Consider the following 17,302-nt stretch of genomic DNA (forward strand, 5'->3'; position numbering starts at 1 on the left):
AGTGGAAATTTTTTTTAAATTTTCCATTTTACTGGTTTGAAGATAAATTTTGGTTGGTACTATTACAAAGGTAATGAAATTAAAATTTAAGGTCTGTATCTAGCAGTCTAATATTGCTGGGTTTCATATGCAAAGATAGTTTCTGATTCATCACCAGTTCTTTGGTCCTGATGTACTCCCACCAAAATTATGGTGGGTCTATATGTTCAAAACAGTTGGCTAAGAACAGTTGGATGGTGCAATGGATGGAGTACCTAGTCAAGTCAGGAAGATCTGAATTTAGATCCCATCTCAGATATTTAGTAGCTGTTCATTCCTGGGCAAATCATTTGAACTTTTTCACCTTTTACTTCATCTATAAAATGAGCTGTTGGGGTAAATGGCCAAGCACTCTAGCATCTTGGCCAAGGAAACTTCAAATAGGGTCACAAATAGTTGGATAAAACTGAAATACCTGAACAAGATTTAAATTTCAGTTGTGATGACACAAGAATTGGCTTACGTTGGTCATAAAGCAAGTAAGGGATTACTATAAATCCTGGTTCCTCCATCATTCCTCCTGATGAAGTGGCTTAACTTTTCTTTTCATTTCCTACCAAGATAACAAAGTCCTTTTCCCCAGGCATTTTGACTCGAGTAAAAACTGAAGCTGCCTTTTTTGACACAGCTTCCGTGTTGGAATACATGGGAGCCACCTGACAGTGGCTGCTGGAGATCCAACCCAGAATGGAGCTCTGTTGGAATCCTTACAAAGTAATAAGTCAGTTGCCTAACTTAGCATGGTACTTAGCAAATTCTCTAGCTCACTAATGTATTTAAATACTGAATGGAGTTCATACTTTTGGGAGATTCACAAGTCAGAAACCCATAATATCACTCTCAGATCCCATAATCCCACTCTCTCAGAGGAGTCGTCAACGTTTGGGAGATCATATATAAGAAGCTGACAGAGGCTCAGTGGGAAGTTCAGTTGAAAAGACTCAGAGTGGAGGAGCGCCAGTTCAGAGAAAGCTACCAAGTCGGAGTTGAGGCAGAGGTAGAAGCAAAGGACAAGCTGCAAGAGCTCTTGGGATCAAGGAAGGAGAAAATAAACGTTTGGATTTTATCAGCTGGCTGTATTTGAAGTGATTATTACTCTGAACTGAAACTAAGGCTGCCTCCAGAAAACCTCCCCAAGAAACCTGCTCCCAGAGAACCATCATTTATATTATACAAAAGAAGAGAACACCACAGATCTCCTCTTGTGAGAGGATGATACAAGGAGACAGAGAGGCAGTTGTGTTGCCTGACCTTTCCCTTCTTCCCTCTGCCTCCAATTTATCTCATTCCCAGTCGGCAACACCTGTGTCAGCAAAGACTGCTCTGCAATCCTTCAGATGCTATGATTCACAACAAGCTCTCAGAGAATTGACCGGTCCCTTAACACTTCCTGGCAGCTTAAGGGCACAGAAAGGCCTACTCATGTGGAATCCATACCTTTGAGACTTGGCAAAAGCATCTGAACTGCACTCAGCTGACCACATCCATTCCTATATGCAGGTGAAGAGGGCCCAGCTACCCAAGTACAATAGTATGCTTATTGAATATCTTTTCTATGCTATGGCCAAGTCAATGTTTTGTTAACTTTTGAATGTCCAAGTATCCCACGGCATTTTTTAAAATTATCCAACTAAGCTAACAATCTATGCATTCATATAGTGGTCATCTAGTTCATAATTTTTGTTGCTTTTAATCATTTACTTTTTTAAGGAAAACGATGCACTATCCCTAGGTTCATTTTCTTTAGACATTTCAGATAGAATCAAGTATAATACAAAATTCAAAGCTGCAATGATCTAAAAGCCCAAGTGTCTCAGAATTTTACATTTTCATGTTGTGAAACAATCAAGATCAGCTTTGCAATATCACCCCCAAGCAGGGTCTGCCACTGACAAAAACTACTCCACTGAAAATGAGGATTCAGGTGGTAGCCTCAATGTGTATTTTTCAAAAGAAAACATTCTGGAGGCTTAGAAAAAATGAAACATCGAGACATTTCAAGATAATGACATAGTTTTATTAAATCCAGGAGAGCAGGAATTCCAGACTTGGTTCTTTCTCAGGAACTAGAGTTTTCCATGCTTGGTTATTCTGTTTCCTTTGTAGAATCCTCCAGGTTGTTTTTGCAGAGGCAGAAGCTACTTTATCTCCTACTGCTGTGTGCATCCAACATGGGAGGGAGGAGATACCTACCATTGCCACCACCACTGCTCCAAAACTCTGCTGTACCCATAGATCCTTATCAGGATTATCTGGAGAATATTTGGTCCTGATGTACTCCCACCAAAATTATGGTGGGTCTATATGTTCAAAACAGTTGGCTAATTTAGCATGGTACTTAGCAAATTCTCTAGCAATTCCCTTTCAAGCTCTCTGGTGTTGTCAGAAGGCTCCACCACCTCCTAATTATTAAGGTTCATAGCACTTATAGTCATATATAGACACAGTCCAGTCATCCTGGATTCTGATCACATTCTTAAACACATCCCCTTCTCCTCACTCACAAGTGCACCATCTTGTTTTAAGACATCGTTAGTTTTTACTTGGAATATTATAATACTCTCCTAATTGGTCCCTTAGTTTCCAGTTTGTTCCTTCTTTAATCCAAGCTCTACATAGCTGCCACAATAGTCTCCTTAACACAGAGGTTTCCAAATGATGTTTACCTACTCCAGAACCTTCAATGGCTCCTTATTACCTCTAGAATAAAATAAACTCTTTACCTGACATTTAAGATCCCATAAAGCTGGTTTCCAGTTTTCTTTTCTTAACACTACTCAGTTTTATGCGCTTGATACTGAACACATTAGAATATGTTATTCCCTAAATTTAACATTCCATCTCATGCATCTTTTAACATCTATGGCTAGAATTCCTTCCTCATCACTTACCCTGTCAGACTTAGCTGATTTGCTATCTCCTCTTGAAAGCCTCCTTTACTCCTCAAATCTGCTCTCAGTTGTCAGTAAAGTGCAAACTGAATGCCCAGTATTTCACACACTGTAGGTATTTAATACACATTTGTTGACTTGAAATCCTCTTAGAGGAAGATACGAAAACAAAAAAAGATATATGATTACAATGAATTAAAACATCTATACATTTCAAGCTAATGAAATAAGTTTATTGTACATAATAAAAGTGGTGTTTCTTAAAAAAACATTTTCCAGCTCCTGGACATCTGCAGAAGATGAGGAAAGGATTCCACTCTCAAGCAAAGTGAGTGTTAGTTTAGTTGATGAAATCATAAATCCATTCCACTCTCTACAGCAAATGCTAATAGTCACCACAGGCTTAAAACTCCTGTAGCTAAGCATCAATAAATGTATTTTTAATATTACAAACATGCTTATTAGCACAGGAAGATGGAAAAATGTAGAATGTTACAGCACACCATATGTACTCCCAGCTTTTCTAATTTACAACCAGTGAAAAGCCACAACATCCAGAGAAAGTATTTTAAAATAGTATATGACTCACCAGTAAGTGACTTTCTAGTCAAATAAATAGGAAAATTTTCATTTTAATGTCACATTGAATTTTAGTACATTTTAATCCAAGGCGAAAATCTGAGACATGATCATAAGTACAAGGTTATATATATTACAATCTGCCTTGTTATAATACATTTGTGGATGTGTGATAAAATGTAAATTGAGGGCAGACAGAATCCAAACTCAATCGAGTAACCGTCACAGGAAAGAAGGCATTAAATACAATTCTGAAGTAAGTATTTTTGTTTAATTTCAAAATCTCAAAATAGCATTAGATCTTGGCTTTGTTTAAAAAAAGTTTAGTTAAACACTAAGCTAGCTAAATAATTATCTTGAAAGATTTAAACATAATTAATATAGAAAATGCTTTCCCTCTAAACTCAATCTTACATACATGGAAGAGGAAAGGGGGAAAGATAGATAATTTCTCCAGCAGCATATATGGCTAAATCCATCAACCACCTTAAACTAGAAATGGTCATGAAGGACCCCATTAAAAAGAATCTGGCAAATTTCAAAAAAGTTATCCACTTCATAAAAGACATCAATTAAAGGGTTATTACATCAAGCAAATATAGTTTTCATACACTTTAATTTTTCTTAAACAAAAACTAGAGGTATCACCTCTCTTCAGTGTAAGAAACAATACTTCAATCCAATGTGATTTGCAACCCTCTTTGAACATAAGGAAACAAAAAATTGAAAAACAAAGATTGATTAGCTAAGCCTCGTGCTCTAACCAAACTACTTTAATTACATTGATATTCAATGGCAAAAGCCCATGCTGAATGGGCAACTTGACAGTTTTGAATACTTTTGTAATAGTTTTATTTTTATACATGGACACTAAAATGATCCGGTCATGCAGTGTTCATTTTAAGCATTCTGCATCTCTTTCCCAATTTTGTAACTAAGGATCTTATTCCAGTCAATCTTGGTACGTGTAACTGGCAACTGTCGACGTAAGGCTTTGAAAGTAGTGTCCGACATAGTCTGATAATTCTCACTGATGGCAGTCTATTAAAAACAGAATAGAGCTCAAGTTATAAAGGAAAATAAAAGAAGAATAATCTACAAAATAGATGTCCCCTTCCCCCCGCCTTCCCCCCCCCCCCCAAAAAAAAAAAACACTAGTGTTGTTCATATGTCAGTATACTGGTTCATTGCTCCAAAGTGGATACATTAAAATATAAAAATGCTTTTTTAAATGATAGAATGAAAACTGATAGAAAACAGCTAAAGAAATGTTAGTATTATGAATAATAAATTTATGGGAAAACATAATATTCATGATTCTAATCATACACAAATAACTTAAAATTTTGTTCCTGAAAAAGATTTCAAGTTTCTTCTTGCATATAATTAAATAATTCTAAGTTATAAACCAAAAGTTCAAGTTCAACAACATTGTCTGGACATTGATTAATTAATGTAAGATGTGGGGTACAAATCTAATCTGAGTGATTGAGGGAATTAATTACTTTCCATAAGCAGATTTCCAAAATTAAAATAATTTGATCATCTTGAAAAAAAATGCTATTACATTTTATGACTTCTATTGAACTATAAATTAGGATGTATTAAAAAGGCAACATGTTCTTTTTTTTAAATTTTGAAAATAATATATCAGTTTAAAGGAATAAGCATTTATTAAATACCTATACACTGTGCTTGCATTAGAGTCAGAGATACAAGTTCAAAGAATGAAAACAATCTTTATGTATGAGGATCTTAAAATAGTATCAGAATTATCTGGTATCTATTTTTTGAGTGGACAGATACATAAATTTACTTATATATCTGAAAAAAAGTTATCTACTTACATAAAAGAATTTGAACCTGGAAATTAAACTGGATTTCAATACCACTTCCCATTCCTCAATAGCACTAGTTTTTGAAAATCTGAACCTTTGTTTAATGCAATAAGGAACTTCTTATGATGCACTTTTCTAGATTTAGATCAGCCTTTCCCCTTCTTTGCAACTTACAGGGGCTTCAGCACTAAGTGGGTTAAGTAACTGACAAACTTACAAACATGCTTATTACTACAGGAAAATGGAAAAATGTAGAATACAGAATTAAATGTAGAATTATTCTCTATAGTCACACAATTAAAGTCACATGGGCTCACATTTTTCAATGTCCTTATCCAATAATAAATACAAAGTATTAAGTTATACTGAAAATCATACCTGATATTCATTTTCTGCTGCTTCTACAATCTTTATAAATTCTTTTGCTGTTTGGACTTCATTCTAAAAGAAAAATAAATCATAAAGTAAGCTTTGAAAATCAACTATTACTTGATGATGAGTTAAAATATTATAGCTAATAATAAGATCAAATGATTCAACAAATCACCTTGATGGAAATTTAGTTCAAACACAAGCAACCAGATCAGCTTTAAATTTTTTCTCCCTCCTCTGAAATTCCAGAGCACAGTGTTCTCTTATCACATCTATTCTGAATTAGGAGTTTTTTGGGTAGATTTTACTTCCCCCAAAGACAAGAAGGCAGGGGTTATTCCTTCTATGTTAGCTTCCACTATGCACAAAAAATATGCTCAACAAATAGTTGTTAAAAGAATGAATGGTACAGAGAATGAGGTAATATCATTGGTTCATTTACATTAGGAAATATTTTTAGAAGGCAATATAACAATCATAACACAGATGCTTACATACAACTTAAGTTTTACTGGTAAAGCATTAGAAAAGAAAACAAAATCATTTTTAATATATAATATACAACTTAATATTAATGTAAATTCTATGTTTTGGTTAATAACTCACTTTAATGGAATATAAAAAATAGTATTTTCTTTTCATAGGATGACGTTAACTACTCTAAAAATGATATAGACCATTAGACTGTGAGGTCCTTGAGAGTAGTGACTGCTTTTTCCTTCCTTTGTGTTTTGCAGTGTTTAGCACCAGGTCTATCATAAAGTGGACACAATAAAAAACTCATTGACTTTAACTTACTTTCACATAAAGATGTTTTATTTCATTCAATAAAACCCCCCACCTAAACTCTTAGAAATTATACACAAAATAAAGTGCAAAATTGAGGATTACACAACATATTCTTAAAGTGCTATAATAAATGGCAGGTATTAATAGCTACTATAAATTGAGGCACAAAATAGGAGAAAGAAATTCAAAGAGATTCACCCACTATATACAAAAGTGGGTTCAAAAGCTTTAATAAAAAAAAAAATCCTGTTAAAAAAAAAGTATTCAATTATTGCCATAAATAGTGTGTTAACTTGGGTCCAAATGGAAAAAGGTAGAATCTCGTTCTTGCAGATGTTTCTATTGGTGGATGATATCGTGCTAATTACACTTAGAATATTACAATACAGCTGCAACAGGAACTCACAATTTATACAGCTTTAAGTTTTATAGGATACAGGACTATTTAAGAGAGATTAACCTAACATCCACAGAGGAAAAAATAAATGGATATAAATTGCTGTTATATAGATATACAACTGGAAAGCTTGTCCACTAATTCAATATATCAACAAATAACATTGATGATTATTACAGATGGATAATATAATCTGGATCCAAAAATGAGTAGGAGAAAAAATGTGTACTATGTATTATGAAACTACACTACAGTGTCAATGATCTCATGCTGCTATCTGACACAGAAGACCATTTTTTTTTTTTTTTAAATTACCTAGATGCTTCCACTCATGCAGTTTAATTGTGACTCTTGAAACACCACAATATTTTAAGACTAAAAATTGAAAGTGACCAAAAGAGGAATGGTGAGATGCTTGCTCAATGGGCTTAAATAAGCAGTAGTGTATTTCCAACAAGACAAATAACAAGAAAAGGCATAAGAGTTATCAAGGACTAGAGAGAAGAACAAGAGCTAGACAGCCTAACTTTTTGTACAATACACAAAAAGGACTTTAGTTTGATAAGAAGATCTAAAGATCTGTTGGGACAATAATAGACAAAAATCACCCAGAATGAGAAAGGAGATAAGACTATGAACTGCATAATGAAGGGATTACCTGAGCTTTAGGCTATGTAAAAACAGAGGGATAGGCCTACCCAAGGCAGTTTGTCTATTCCTGAAATATACTAATGAGAACAGTGATCCATTAGACATTAAAATATAGCTACTTACAGACACTGTTAAAGATTCTTGTATGTCTTTATGGCTCACTAGTTGAACATTACCATCTTCATAATAGTGAACCTATTTAAAGAAATTATAGCAATAGCATCACAGTATCATCAAGACAGGAAGAATGTTTACTTATTATTATTTAGATCATAAACAACTGCAGGTAAAACACTTTATGATGAACGTAAGAAAAATTTAATTCCCTATAAAAGTTGTTCAAATAATGTTCTACGAACTTTAGAATTTTCACTAAATGCCAAAAGTCAATTAGCAAAGCATTCACACTGAGTTATAAAATATTCCCTGAGAAACTATATAAGTTATTCAAGGAATAATGCTTAAAGCTCTGTTTATTATAACCTAAGGAGCAATGGAATGGGGGTCTGATCTGTATGTGGTAGTTCCAGGATTATCTGCGTGGTACTGGAAAAGTGACTTTAGTTTTCTAAGTTTCCTATTAATACAGCTGGGGAAGATGCTGTGATCTCCAAAGTACAAATTCACCTTTGCCATCCTACCACAAATAAATTATATGAAAGCTGAAAACAAATGGTAGTTTTTAATTTTATAGGTTTTAAGAATTTGTCAGCTCTCCCCAAAACAGAGAGAGGACCAATATCAAATTGTTTAATGTAAAGAAATGTAAAGTAGCTAAGAACGTCCGTTATTTTTCTATACTAACCTATATCAGAGGTAACAGATTCAGTGCATGGGGCAAATCCTATAAAAAAGTGATTATGACTGAACCAGATTAAAGTGTAATTGGCAAACATTTAATAAACAAAAAGACAACAGAACATGGGTAATGCCAATTTGTGGTTTTCTAAGTCAATATGCTGCCCACTAAATCATTTCTATTTGAGTTTGACATTAAAGAACTAAACCTAATAAGCTTAGTATTAAAATTTCTTCACTTTATATAAAACTGAGTACATTTACTTTTAATTGTTATTTTAGCTAATTATGAATGGTAAACCTACCTGAATTTTCAAGATACCAACTACCTGCGTGGTAGAAGGAGTAATTGTAAACTTCCACTCTGATCTCCAACGACCATTCCTTAAAAAAATAAAAACAGCACCATAAATAAAAATAGGTAAAATAACTGATTAAATTAAGTTTCAAACATTAATTTCTTGCTAAAAATGGGTCATGTGTCTATGCGTAGGGGGATTATACATTATTTGTGTGAGACTACAATGATGTTATAATACTGGATGAAAATATGGTTCAAGGGACAAGTAGGTGGTACAGTAGATATAGCACCAGGCTTAGAATCAGGAAAACTCATCTTCCTAACTTCAAATACAGCCTTAGATACTAGCTATGTGTTTCTAGGCAATTCATACAACCCTATTTACCAAGATTAATCTGTAAAATAAGTTAGAGAAGGAAATAGCAAACCACTTGAGTATCTTTGTCAAGAAAACGTCAAATGGGATCGTGAAAGAATCAGATTTGATTGGAATGACACAACAAACAAGACATGTATCTTAACTCTGTGCCCAAGTAATCAAAGACTAATATGCCCCAAAGGTAAATGTCACAATTATATCAATGATTTTTCTCAGTCCTTATCCTTTGAATCCTCCTCCTGATCCTTGTGGGTTATTTGACATAGATGATTATTCCCTCCTCCTAAATACTCTGTTCTCCCCAGATTTTGTTAACAAACCTCTTTCCTGATTCTTTTTTCCTACCTGTCTGGCTACTCCTTCTTAACCTGTACTGCTGAATACCATTCATTTCTCATACTTTAATTATGAGCATACTCCAAGGTTCTGTATAGGGACCTCTTGTCTTTCTACACTGTTCTTTAGTGATCATATCAGCTCTTATGCATTCAATTATCATTTCTATGCAGACGACTCCCCAAATAATAGATATATTCTAGCCACTTTCCCCTGAACTCTAATCATGAACTGCAACGTCTGTAAGCATCTATGTTAACTCAATATGTTCAAAGTACGACACATTATCTTTTCTCCCAAACCATTACTTCCCTATTTTATTTAGGGTACCACCATCCTTCTAGTTAGTCAGATTCACAATCTTGACTTTTACCTCTCTCTAATAAGCTCAAGTTTTGTCATTTCTATCTTTCTGACTTCTAAGTTCATGCTTATTACCTCTTGCCTAGATTACTGCAACAAAACAAAAAACTACTAGATAATCTTCTTGGCCTTAAATGTTTTCTCTCTTCAATCCATCTTTCACTAAATAGACTTCAATCCATCTTTCACTAAAAAGATAAATCTTAAAAATATAAGTATAACCATGTCACTTTCTAATAAAGAATATCTGAGGGCTCCAGGTTGCTTTTTATAAATCCTAGCTTCCTTCAAAGCTAGCTAATATACCACCTTCTCCTACATAAGGCCTATTCTGATCTTTCCTTTTCTGATTCTGGCCTTACCCACTAAATCACTTCTGATAAATTTTGCAGGTACTTCATGATACAGATTTTATATATCTATATCTATCTATTGATATTCCTTGAGGGCAGAGATAATCACTAAACGTAGTGTTTGGTCTATAATGTAGTAAATACCTTAACAAATGCTTTTCATATAAATAAAAAAAAGCTCAGTCACCTCTAAATTTTCAACATTATAAGAATATGTTTTATGTAGCACTTTAAGATTTACATGTATTTTCCTTATAATTTTACTAGTTCCTTCAGGTATTGGAAAATATTATAAGTCCCATTTTACAGATGAGAAAACTGAAGTTCAAAGAGGAGAAATGACATGGAAGTAAAAAAAAAAAAGTCTGAAAAAGAGGGTGCAAATCCAGGGCTCCTGATAACAAGTGTAATATTCTGAATACATTATTAATTAACCATAAAATATAAGCTATGAAATAATCATTTTTATCTACCGTATATACTTGAGTATAAGCTGACCCGAATATAAGCTGAGGTTCCGAATTTTAACCCAAAAATCTGGGAAAACTTATTATATCAGTAGGTTTAGGTAGCGCACCAGTGCCCGCAGAGGACAGCAGGTGCCGGTATATGTATGTAGAGCGGTTGCCAGCATTAGTATACAGTCCAGTTACCTACTGTGATACTACAGGAACAGCCGCATCACCGTAGCAACGGCTGGCCCTGTAGTATCACAGTGGGCACTCGCACTGTATACTACACAGCAGGGGGGCATTCAAAGGGATATTTACACATGTTTTATCTAGTGACGCAAGTATAAGCCGAGGAGGGGATTTTCTGCCCAAAAATGGCAGAAAAACTCGGCTTATACAGTAAGTGCATTAAGCCTATATACTTAAAAAAAAGTAAAGCATACTACCTTTTTTTAAAGGTATAAATAGGCATTAAGGATGAAGTTATCTAATTTAATATATTTTATTGATGCTGGCTCTGGGCAAAGCACATATTAGACAATCAAAACATAGAAATCAGTATGTTGTAGACCTTATAAGGACTACATGTTAAAAGAATGGAATATGGAAGACAGACATGCAAATAATTTTGACAACAAGAAAAGCTTTCATTCATCAAAAGCATGTGAGACATATTTAAGTCCTATGTGATCTGACTGCCTAGGGAAATGGCAGCCTAAGCATGCCATCAACTAACCCAACCTTCCTGGGGTTTTCCAAACCTTTCAGAAGAGAGTATTTAGGGGGCAACTAGGTAGTACAGTAGTTAGAGCACCAGTCCTAAAGTCAGGAGGACCTAAGCTCAAATCTGACCTCAGACACTTAACACTTCTTAGCTGTGTGACCCTGAACAAGTAACTTAACCCCAATTGCTTCAGTTAAAGAAAAAAAAAAGAAAAAGAGTATTTAGGAGGAGGGAGTAATCATCTATATCAAATAACCTACAAGGATCAGGATGAGGATTCGCAGGATAAGAACTGAGAAAAGTCACGGGGACATTTGCCTTTGGGGCATATTAATCTTTGGTTATTTGGGCAAAGTGTTACTGGGATTAAGGATACATGTCTTGGTGTTGTGTCCTTTCAGTTATAGCTGATTCTTTATTACATATGTCCTTTCAGGATCAAAGATCTGAGAGGAGGCCAACAACTCATAAAAGAAGTTACAAAACAAACAGTTTTCCTCATCTTATACTACATCTCCCTAAATAACTTTCCCCTGAAACAAGAATTGATACTATCTTACAATTTCTTCCCCAATGCCATCATTTTACATTTACACACAGTAAAAATGAACAATTATTATGTAATTAATATTTGATGTTTCCTAGGTTTTGTTTTTATCTTGGAAAAAGATGGCTAAGTTTCTCTCTTTCTAGTATAATCTCCATTTGGAGATAATTCTCTCTAAATATGCCCACCCATTTATTATGTAATATATTTTTCCCTGAGGACACTATGTATAAATATACAAATTTTCAGGTTTTATGGCTATCATTACAAAGTAATGCTGATTCTCATATATACAGATATGTTTACACACATACATATATAAATACACACACACAGTCTATCTGTGTATACATACACACAGAATCCTCTTTATATCTAAACTTGTATCTACCTACTCTTTCTGGATAATTAAATTCAATTTTTACACCACACTTGAATTGCTGTTAGACATGCTTACTAATAAAAAGTGTTGTCAAGGATTAAGAAAGTCATTGCAGAGGATTCAAACAATTTCTCCTTCAGTAACATTGAAGACAACTTGAACTTACCAAAAGTTTTTTGCTTGAAACTGATGACTTTCTATGCATGCAATAATGGTTTGCTGTCCATCAATAGTTTTACCATAAACCTTTGTTGTAAAGAAAATATGTGCAAGTCTCAGTTTAGGACAATCGACTATCAGTCAATAAGCAATTATTAAATTATTCATAGAATACACAATATGCTGATAGCTACATATGGTGGACAACAGAAAATAAATTCTTCAAAGTAGATCTTTTGACTTAAATCTGCACAAAAAATTTAACAAAGTCCAAAAAGCTGATAATTAAAAAAAATTATCATAAAATAAAGCAATTAAAAACTTATATAGAAAGATAAACAATTATTTAATCACTTAATTAAAAAAAATTTATGCCCTGCTATCACAAAATTTAAAACATAGATTTATTGCATGTTCTGTCTCACTCCCTTTTTGTGCTTAATATTTCAATATATCTATGTATGTAAGATCCCATTCCACTTGAGAATGTCACAGACTACACTCAATCTTAATTAGAAAAGCTTTTAAGTATAATGATTACTTTAAAAATTTTAACAAAGTTATGACTAAATAATGATGCTTTTAGGTAGGAAACTGATAGAAAAAGAAAGTTATCACCATTTTCAAATTTCAGCTGGCTCAATAGCACTTTATCTCTTCTGTACACAACAGAGCCTTGAACAAGGTAGTCACTTAATATTTTTTCAAATGAATTTCTCAGCAAATAAGTAAGAACAACTTGAAATATGTCCTTGATGGATAGTGATTAAAGTGACAAACATAAAATTTCAATTGTGACAAAAAATTATACTTTTGACTAGGTCATATATTTCAAGGCCCTATTATTTTAAAGATCTATCAATAAAAAAGCTCATTATACTAGTGTCACTTATGAAAAAATTGTTTAAGAGTATATTGTCTATTGCTTACTTACTGTGCAGACCCCATTAGGATAATGTTCCTTTACATAGGCTCTCATGGCAGTTTCCACTGAATGTCTCCAAGATTCAATGGCATTTTCACCTTCATAGGGCCTGGGGTCAGTAGCTTCCTTTCTTAAATGATCAAATTTGAAAGAAACCCTATTTTTGGGATCCAGAAATTTTCCATTTCCTAAATCACCATGTTCTGTTATTAATACCTTCAATAAAAGAATAAATTTAGAAAAAAAATTATTACATCTCTAAACATATTTTTAGCACTTTATTTAAAACATTTTATTTAAAAAATATATTTATATATATTTTGGTTTGCTTTCTGGGTTGTACAAATTGACACAGAGAAAGTAAGTAAAACAAGAAGAATAATTAATCAAAGACAGCAAAATTATAAAGAAAAATAAATTTCTAAGACACAAGACATTTCTAAGACATCCTACATCTCTGGATGTAGGATGAAAAATGTTTCTGATTTGTTTATAATGTAAAAATGTTTTCCTGTCTCATAGAGGATACCAGGTAAAAAGGCATATATTTTTGTGCCAAAACACAGTCCATGGATTTGTCTTAATTGTTTATAGTTATTTCTAACAAAGGTTTTTTTTAAAAAAAACTTTTCCATCTCAAATTTTAATGGAAGTGGAAGGGAGAAAGTTATCAATAATGAAAGCAAAAAAGGGGAAGCTATTAAAAAATGCAGAGGGAGAAAATAAAGAATCTTAGAAAGAACTACAAATTAGCAGGGCAGTTTCAAAATAACTTGTATAAAACACCTACAGAAACACACACACACACACACACACACACACACACACAGTTTTTCATTTCATGCTGTTTGCTTTGTAAGCATTTAATAAAGACATGAATTATAAAAAAATAACAATAAATAATAAAATAAAACATGAAAAAACAAAATGGAGATTTATGGAGTCACCCTCTTTTAGGGTTCTGCTCTGTATATCAAAATGCTCTTTGAAATTTCAGTTCAGAATAATTTTTAAAAATTCCATCATTTTATAGCATCAAATTTAAATTCTTTATGTTATTATTATCATCATACCTGTTCTTCATAACCTTCAATTTTTACTGGAGTAAACTGGTCCAAGTTATATTGTGCAAATGCACTAAAAAGGAAAAAACAAAATCAAATTTAGTTTATTCTTTCAGATTAGATGTACTAAATAATGTATTTATATTCCATACAGAAAAAGAACTGAAGTTACACAAAAACTTATTAATAGGTGATCATAAATGATACTATTTCCAAATACACTGTAATCTTGAAGGTTAGTGATTTTTTTTACTTGAAATTTTTCAATAAGAAAACTTAAAATAAGCCTTTTAATAAAAAATATAAATTTAGATAACTTGTTTCTTATTTATTTAAAGACCTAAAAGAAAAAGGATTATTTTATGTAAAAATGGAATTTTCTATTAAAATATGAACATGAAATCTAGGTCTTCTGACTTGATCTGTGACTTTGAGACAGAATGAGGCTAGTGCTGACTCAAGACGAAAACAGTTATCCTTGGAGTGGCAGCCTTCCTTTGGAGACTTCTTGACATTCCCCTGGAAGAAACCATCTGTTTTTGCAGAACCAGACTCCTCTACAAACAGTACTGAAAGTTGTTCTGATTAGTCCAGTTTTGCATTGAGCCAGATGGATTCAGTTTGGGTATAGTACCCCGTATGCAGCCTGCCATAGGAACCATTAGTTATCTATGTCTACTCGCCAGCTCAATTTGGGAGGCATCTACTCTGGTTCAATGTGAAGCACTGGAACTCATCCTAGAGCTGGATGGAAATGAAGTTATGGGCATAGCAGTGCTGCTTCAAAACCCATAAAATGGTAATTCACGCAAGCATCAATAACCTTTCTATCTCTATGGCCAAAGGGAGAAATAATGCTTCTTTGTCATTTCTTTACGGAAGCCTTAAATAAAACTTGAATTAAGGGGAAAAAAAGTTCTGGCATTACAAACATATTACATCGACACAAAAATAGAAACTTTTATATTCTATGTAAAATCTGGGAAACATTAGTCCTTAATCAAATGTCAAGGCATCTATTTTTGTAGTTAATTTACAAAGTTAAATAATATTTATTCTGATCATTCTGCTTCTGGTCACAGCATTATAGAAACTTTTTGAGAAGCTACGGTATATGACCCTTTTTAAGGTGGATTTGACTTTTAGGGGAAAAAAAGGAGATATTTAAAGTTCCATTTGATAAGTAAGGTGAATTAATATTTTCAGTCAAAAAATAACTAAATGTTCTGTGACCTAATGTACCATCATGATGAAGCAATAAAAACTGACACTCTTTTGTCCTTTTCTGCATCAACTCTGGCTCTCATATGCTTTTTAACATAATCAATCTGTTTGTGAATGACCTTATAAATTAAATGTTGCACAGTTAATACTAGCATTAAAGCAACACTTTATTCAAATCTGATTTTGATATGCTTATTTTTGGGTCCCAGGAACACATTTTTGGTAATTATTTTGCTACGAAGTAGCTTTTTCTACCTTTCTTGTAAAATTTAAACAAGTTTTTGATGTTTCTGTTCACTTAAAACATGACATATCTTTATAGAGACTTAACTAACCTTTATTTCAGAATGAACAAATTTGATTGTTAACTTCAAAATATGTCATAGTTGGAGATGTTGAATTTACAAAGGTCCCAAATACCTTTTGCAGAACATTTTGATTTGTCTTATAAAACTGAATGATAGCTTTGTATCCAATCTCTCTCTCTCTCTCTCTTTTTTGCTGAGGCAATTGGGATTAAGTGATTTGCCCAGGGTCACACAGCTTAGGAAGTGTTAAATGTCTGAGGCTACATTTGAACTCAGCTCCTGTATTCAGGGCTGGTGTTCTATCCATTGCATCAATTAGCTGCCCCATCTCTATCTTTTTAAAAATTCTGGTGCCAGTTAAAAAATCTTGTTCTTAATATTTATTATTTTTTAATTTCTGTAAATTTGCTTTGAAACTGGGAAGAGTAAATGAGAAATAAGTGAAGAAACTGGTAATGTATAAAAATTTTAAAATTAGTGAAGACTTTTTTGAAATGACAGAGTAAGAAAAAAAAAAAGAACCAAAAAAGAACAATAAATACAATTAATTATTCCATATAACTGAAGATAACTGTAAATGATGACAACTAATAAAACATACATATGGTCCTTTTAACAACAACAAAAAAAAAAGCTATTAAAGTTTAGTCTCTTTTACCAAACCCAGTTTTTGTTACCTACTTTCAAGGATGTAGGAGGGATTCAACTGAGAATATGTGGGGAATAGATAGTTTATATGCTATTTATATGCTATGGTGAAAACAAATTTATCAATTTTAAAAACCCTCTTGCTATTACTTCAATTGCATAAGTTAAATTAAATCATATATCTCAGTATTAAATTTTATGTGATATCAAACAAATCTTGATTCTACTAACTGTCATATCAAGAACAACAAAACAATCCATGAACTTCTATCCCTCACAATTGCTAATAAAAGGTTGATGGGTAGACCTTGAGAATAATGCCAGAGAATGATGTTTAGGGTTCAATAAACCTAAAAACTTTGAATGCTGGGGTAAGAACTCACTATGTAATGAAAAATATGACAGTAATTCGATTTAGAGGAACAATTCACATGACGTATATAAAAAGACACATAAACAAATTAGAACGCCAAGGAAGAAATTACTTTTTGACTCTGAAATAGCTAGGTTCCATAAAGGCGAGTTTCTTAAACTGTGATTTGCAACCCATATGGGATCTCATAACTATGGGGGTTCTGAAATTATGATTTATCAGTAGATGTTTGATTTGTATGTATACATATATACTTATATATATCCAGGGTCATGTAAAAATTTCTCATGTAAAAAGGGAGTCAAGAATGGAAAAAGTTCAAGAAGCCCCACCACAAAGGACAGAACAATGAACCACCATCCCAATACCTGAATTCAAATGAAGCCTCAGATGTTTCCTAGCTGTATGAC

The 17,302-nt window shown here is 32.9% G+C and overlaps 1 protein-coding gene across 1 annotated transcript in view; it reads right to left on the reverse strand.

Annotated features, from left to right (window-relative positions):
* Positions 1–3,141: 3,141 nt before the first annotated feature.
* CAPZA2 (capping actin protein of muscle Z-line subunit alpha 2) overlaps positions 3,142–17,302 on the reverse strand; it is a 36,047-nt gene continuing 21,886 nt past the window's right edge. The window contains exons 4-10 of the mRNA XM_051963634.1: positions 14,349–14,412; positions 13,285–13,491; positions 12,358–12,437; positions 8,660–8,738; positions 7,680–7,751; positions 5,726–5,788; positions 3,142–4,550 (exon numbers count right to left, since the gene is read on the reverse strand). Of these exons, the coding sequence (XP_051819594.1) occupies positions 4,410–4,550; positions 5,726–5,788; positions 7,680–7,751; positions 8,660–8,738; positions 12,358–12,437; positions 13,285–13,491; positions 14,349–14,412 (706 nt within the window). The 3' untranslated portion in view covers positions 3,142–4,409. The remainder of the gene's footprint in view (positions 4,551–5,725; positions 5,789–7,679; positions 7,752–8,659; positions 8,739–12,357; positions 12,438–13,284; positions 13,492–14,348; positions 14,413–17,302) is intronic.

This window comes from Antechinus flavipes, chromosome 5, assembly GCF_016432865.1.
Source record: "Antechinus flavipes isolate AdamAnt ecotype Samford, QLD, Australia chromosome 5, AdamAnt_v2, whole genome shotgun sequence".
NCBI classification, from domain to species: domain Eukaryota; kingdom Metazoa; phylum Chordata; class Mammalia; order Dasyuromorphia; family Dasyuridae; genus Antechinus; species Antechinus flavipes.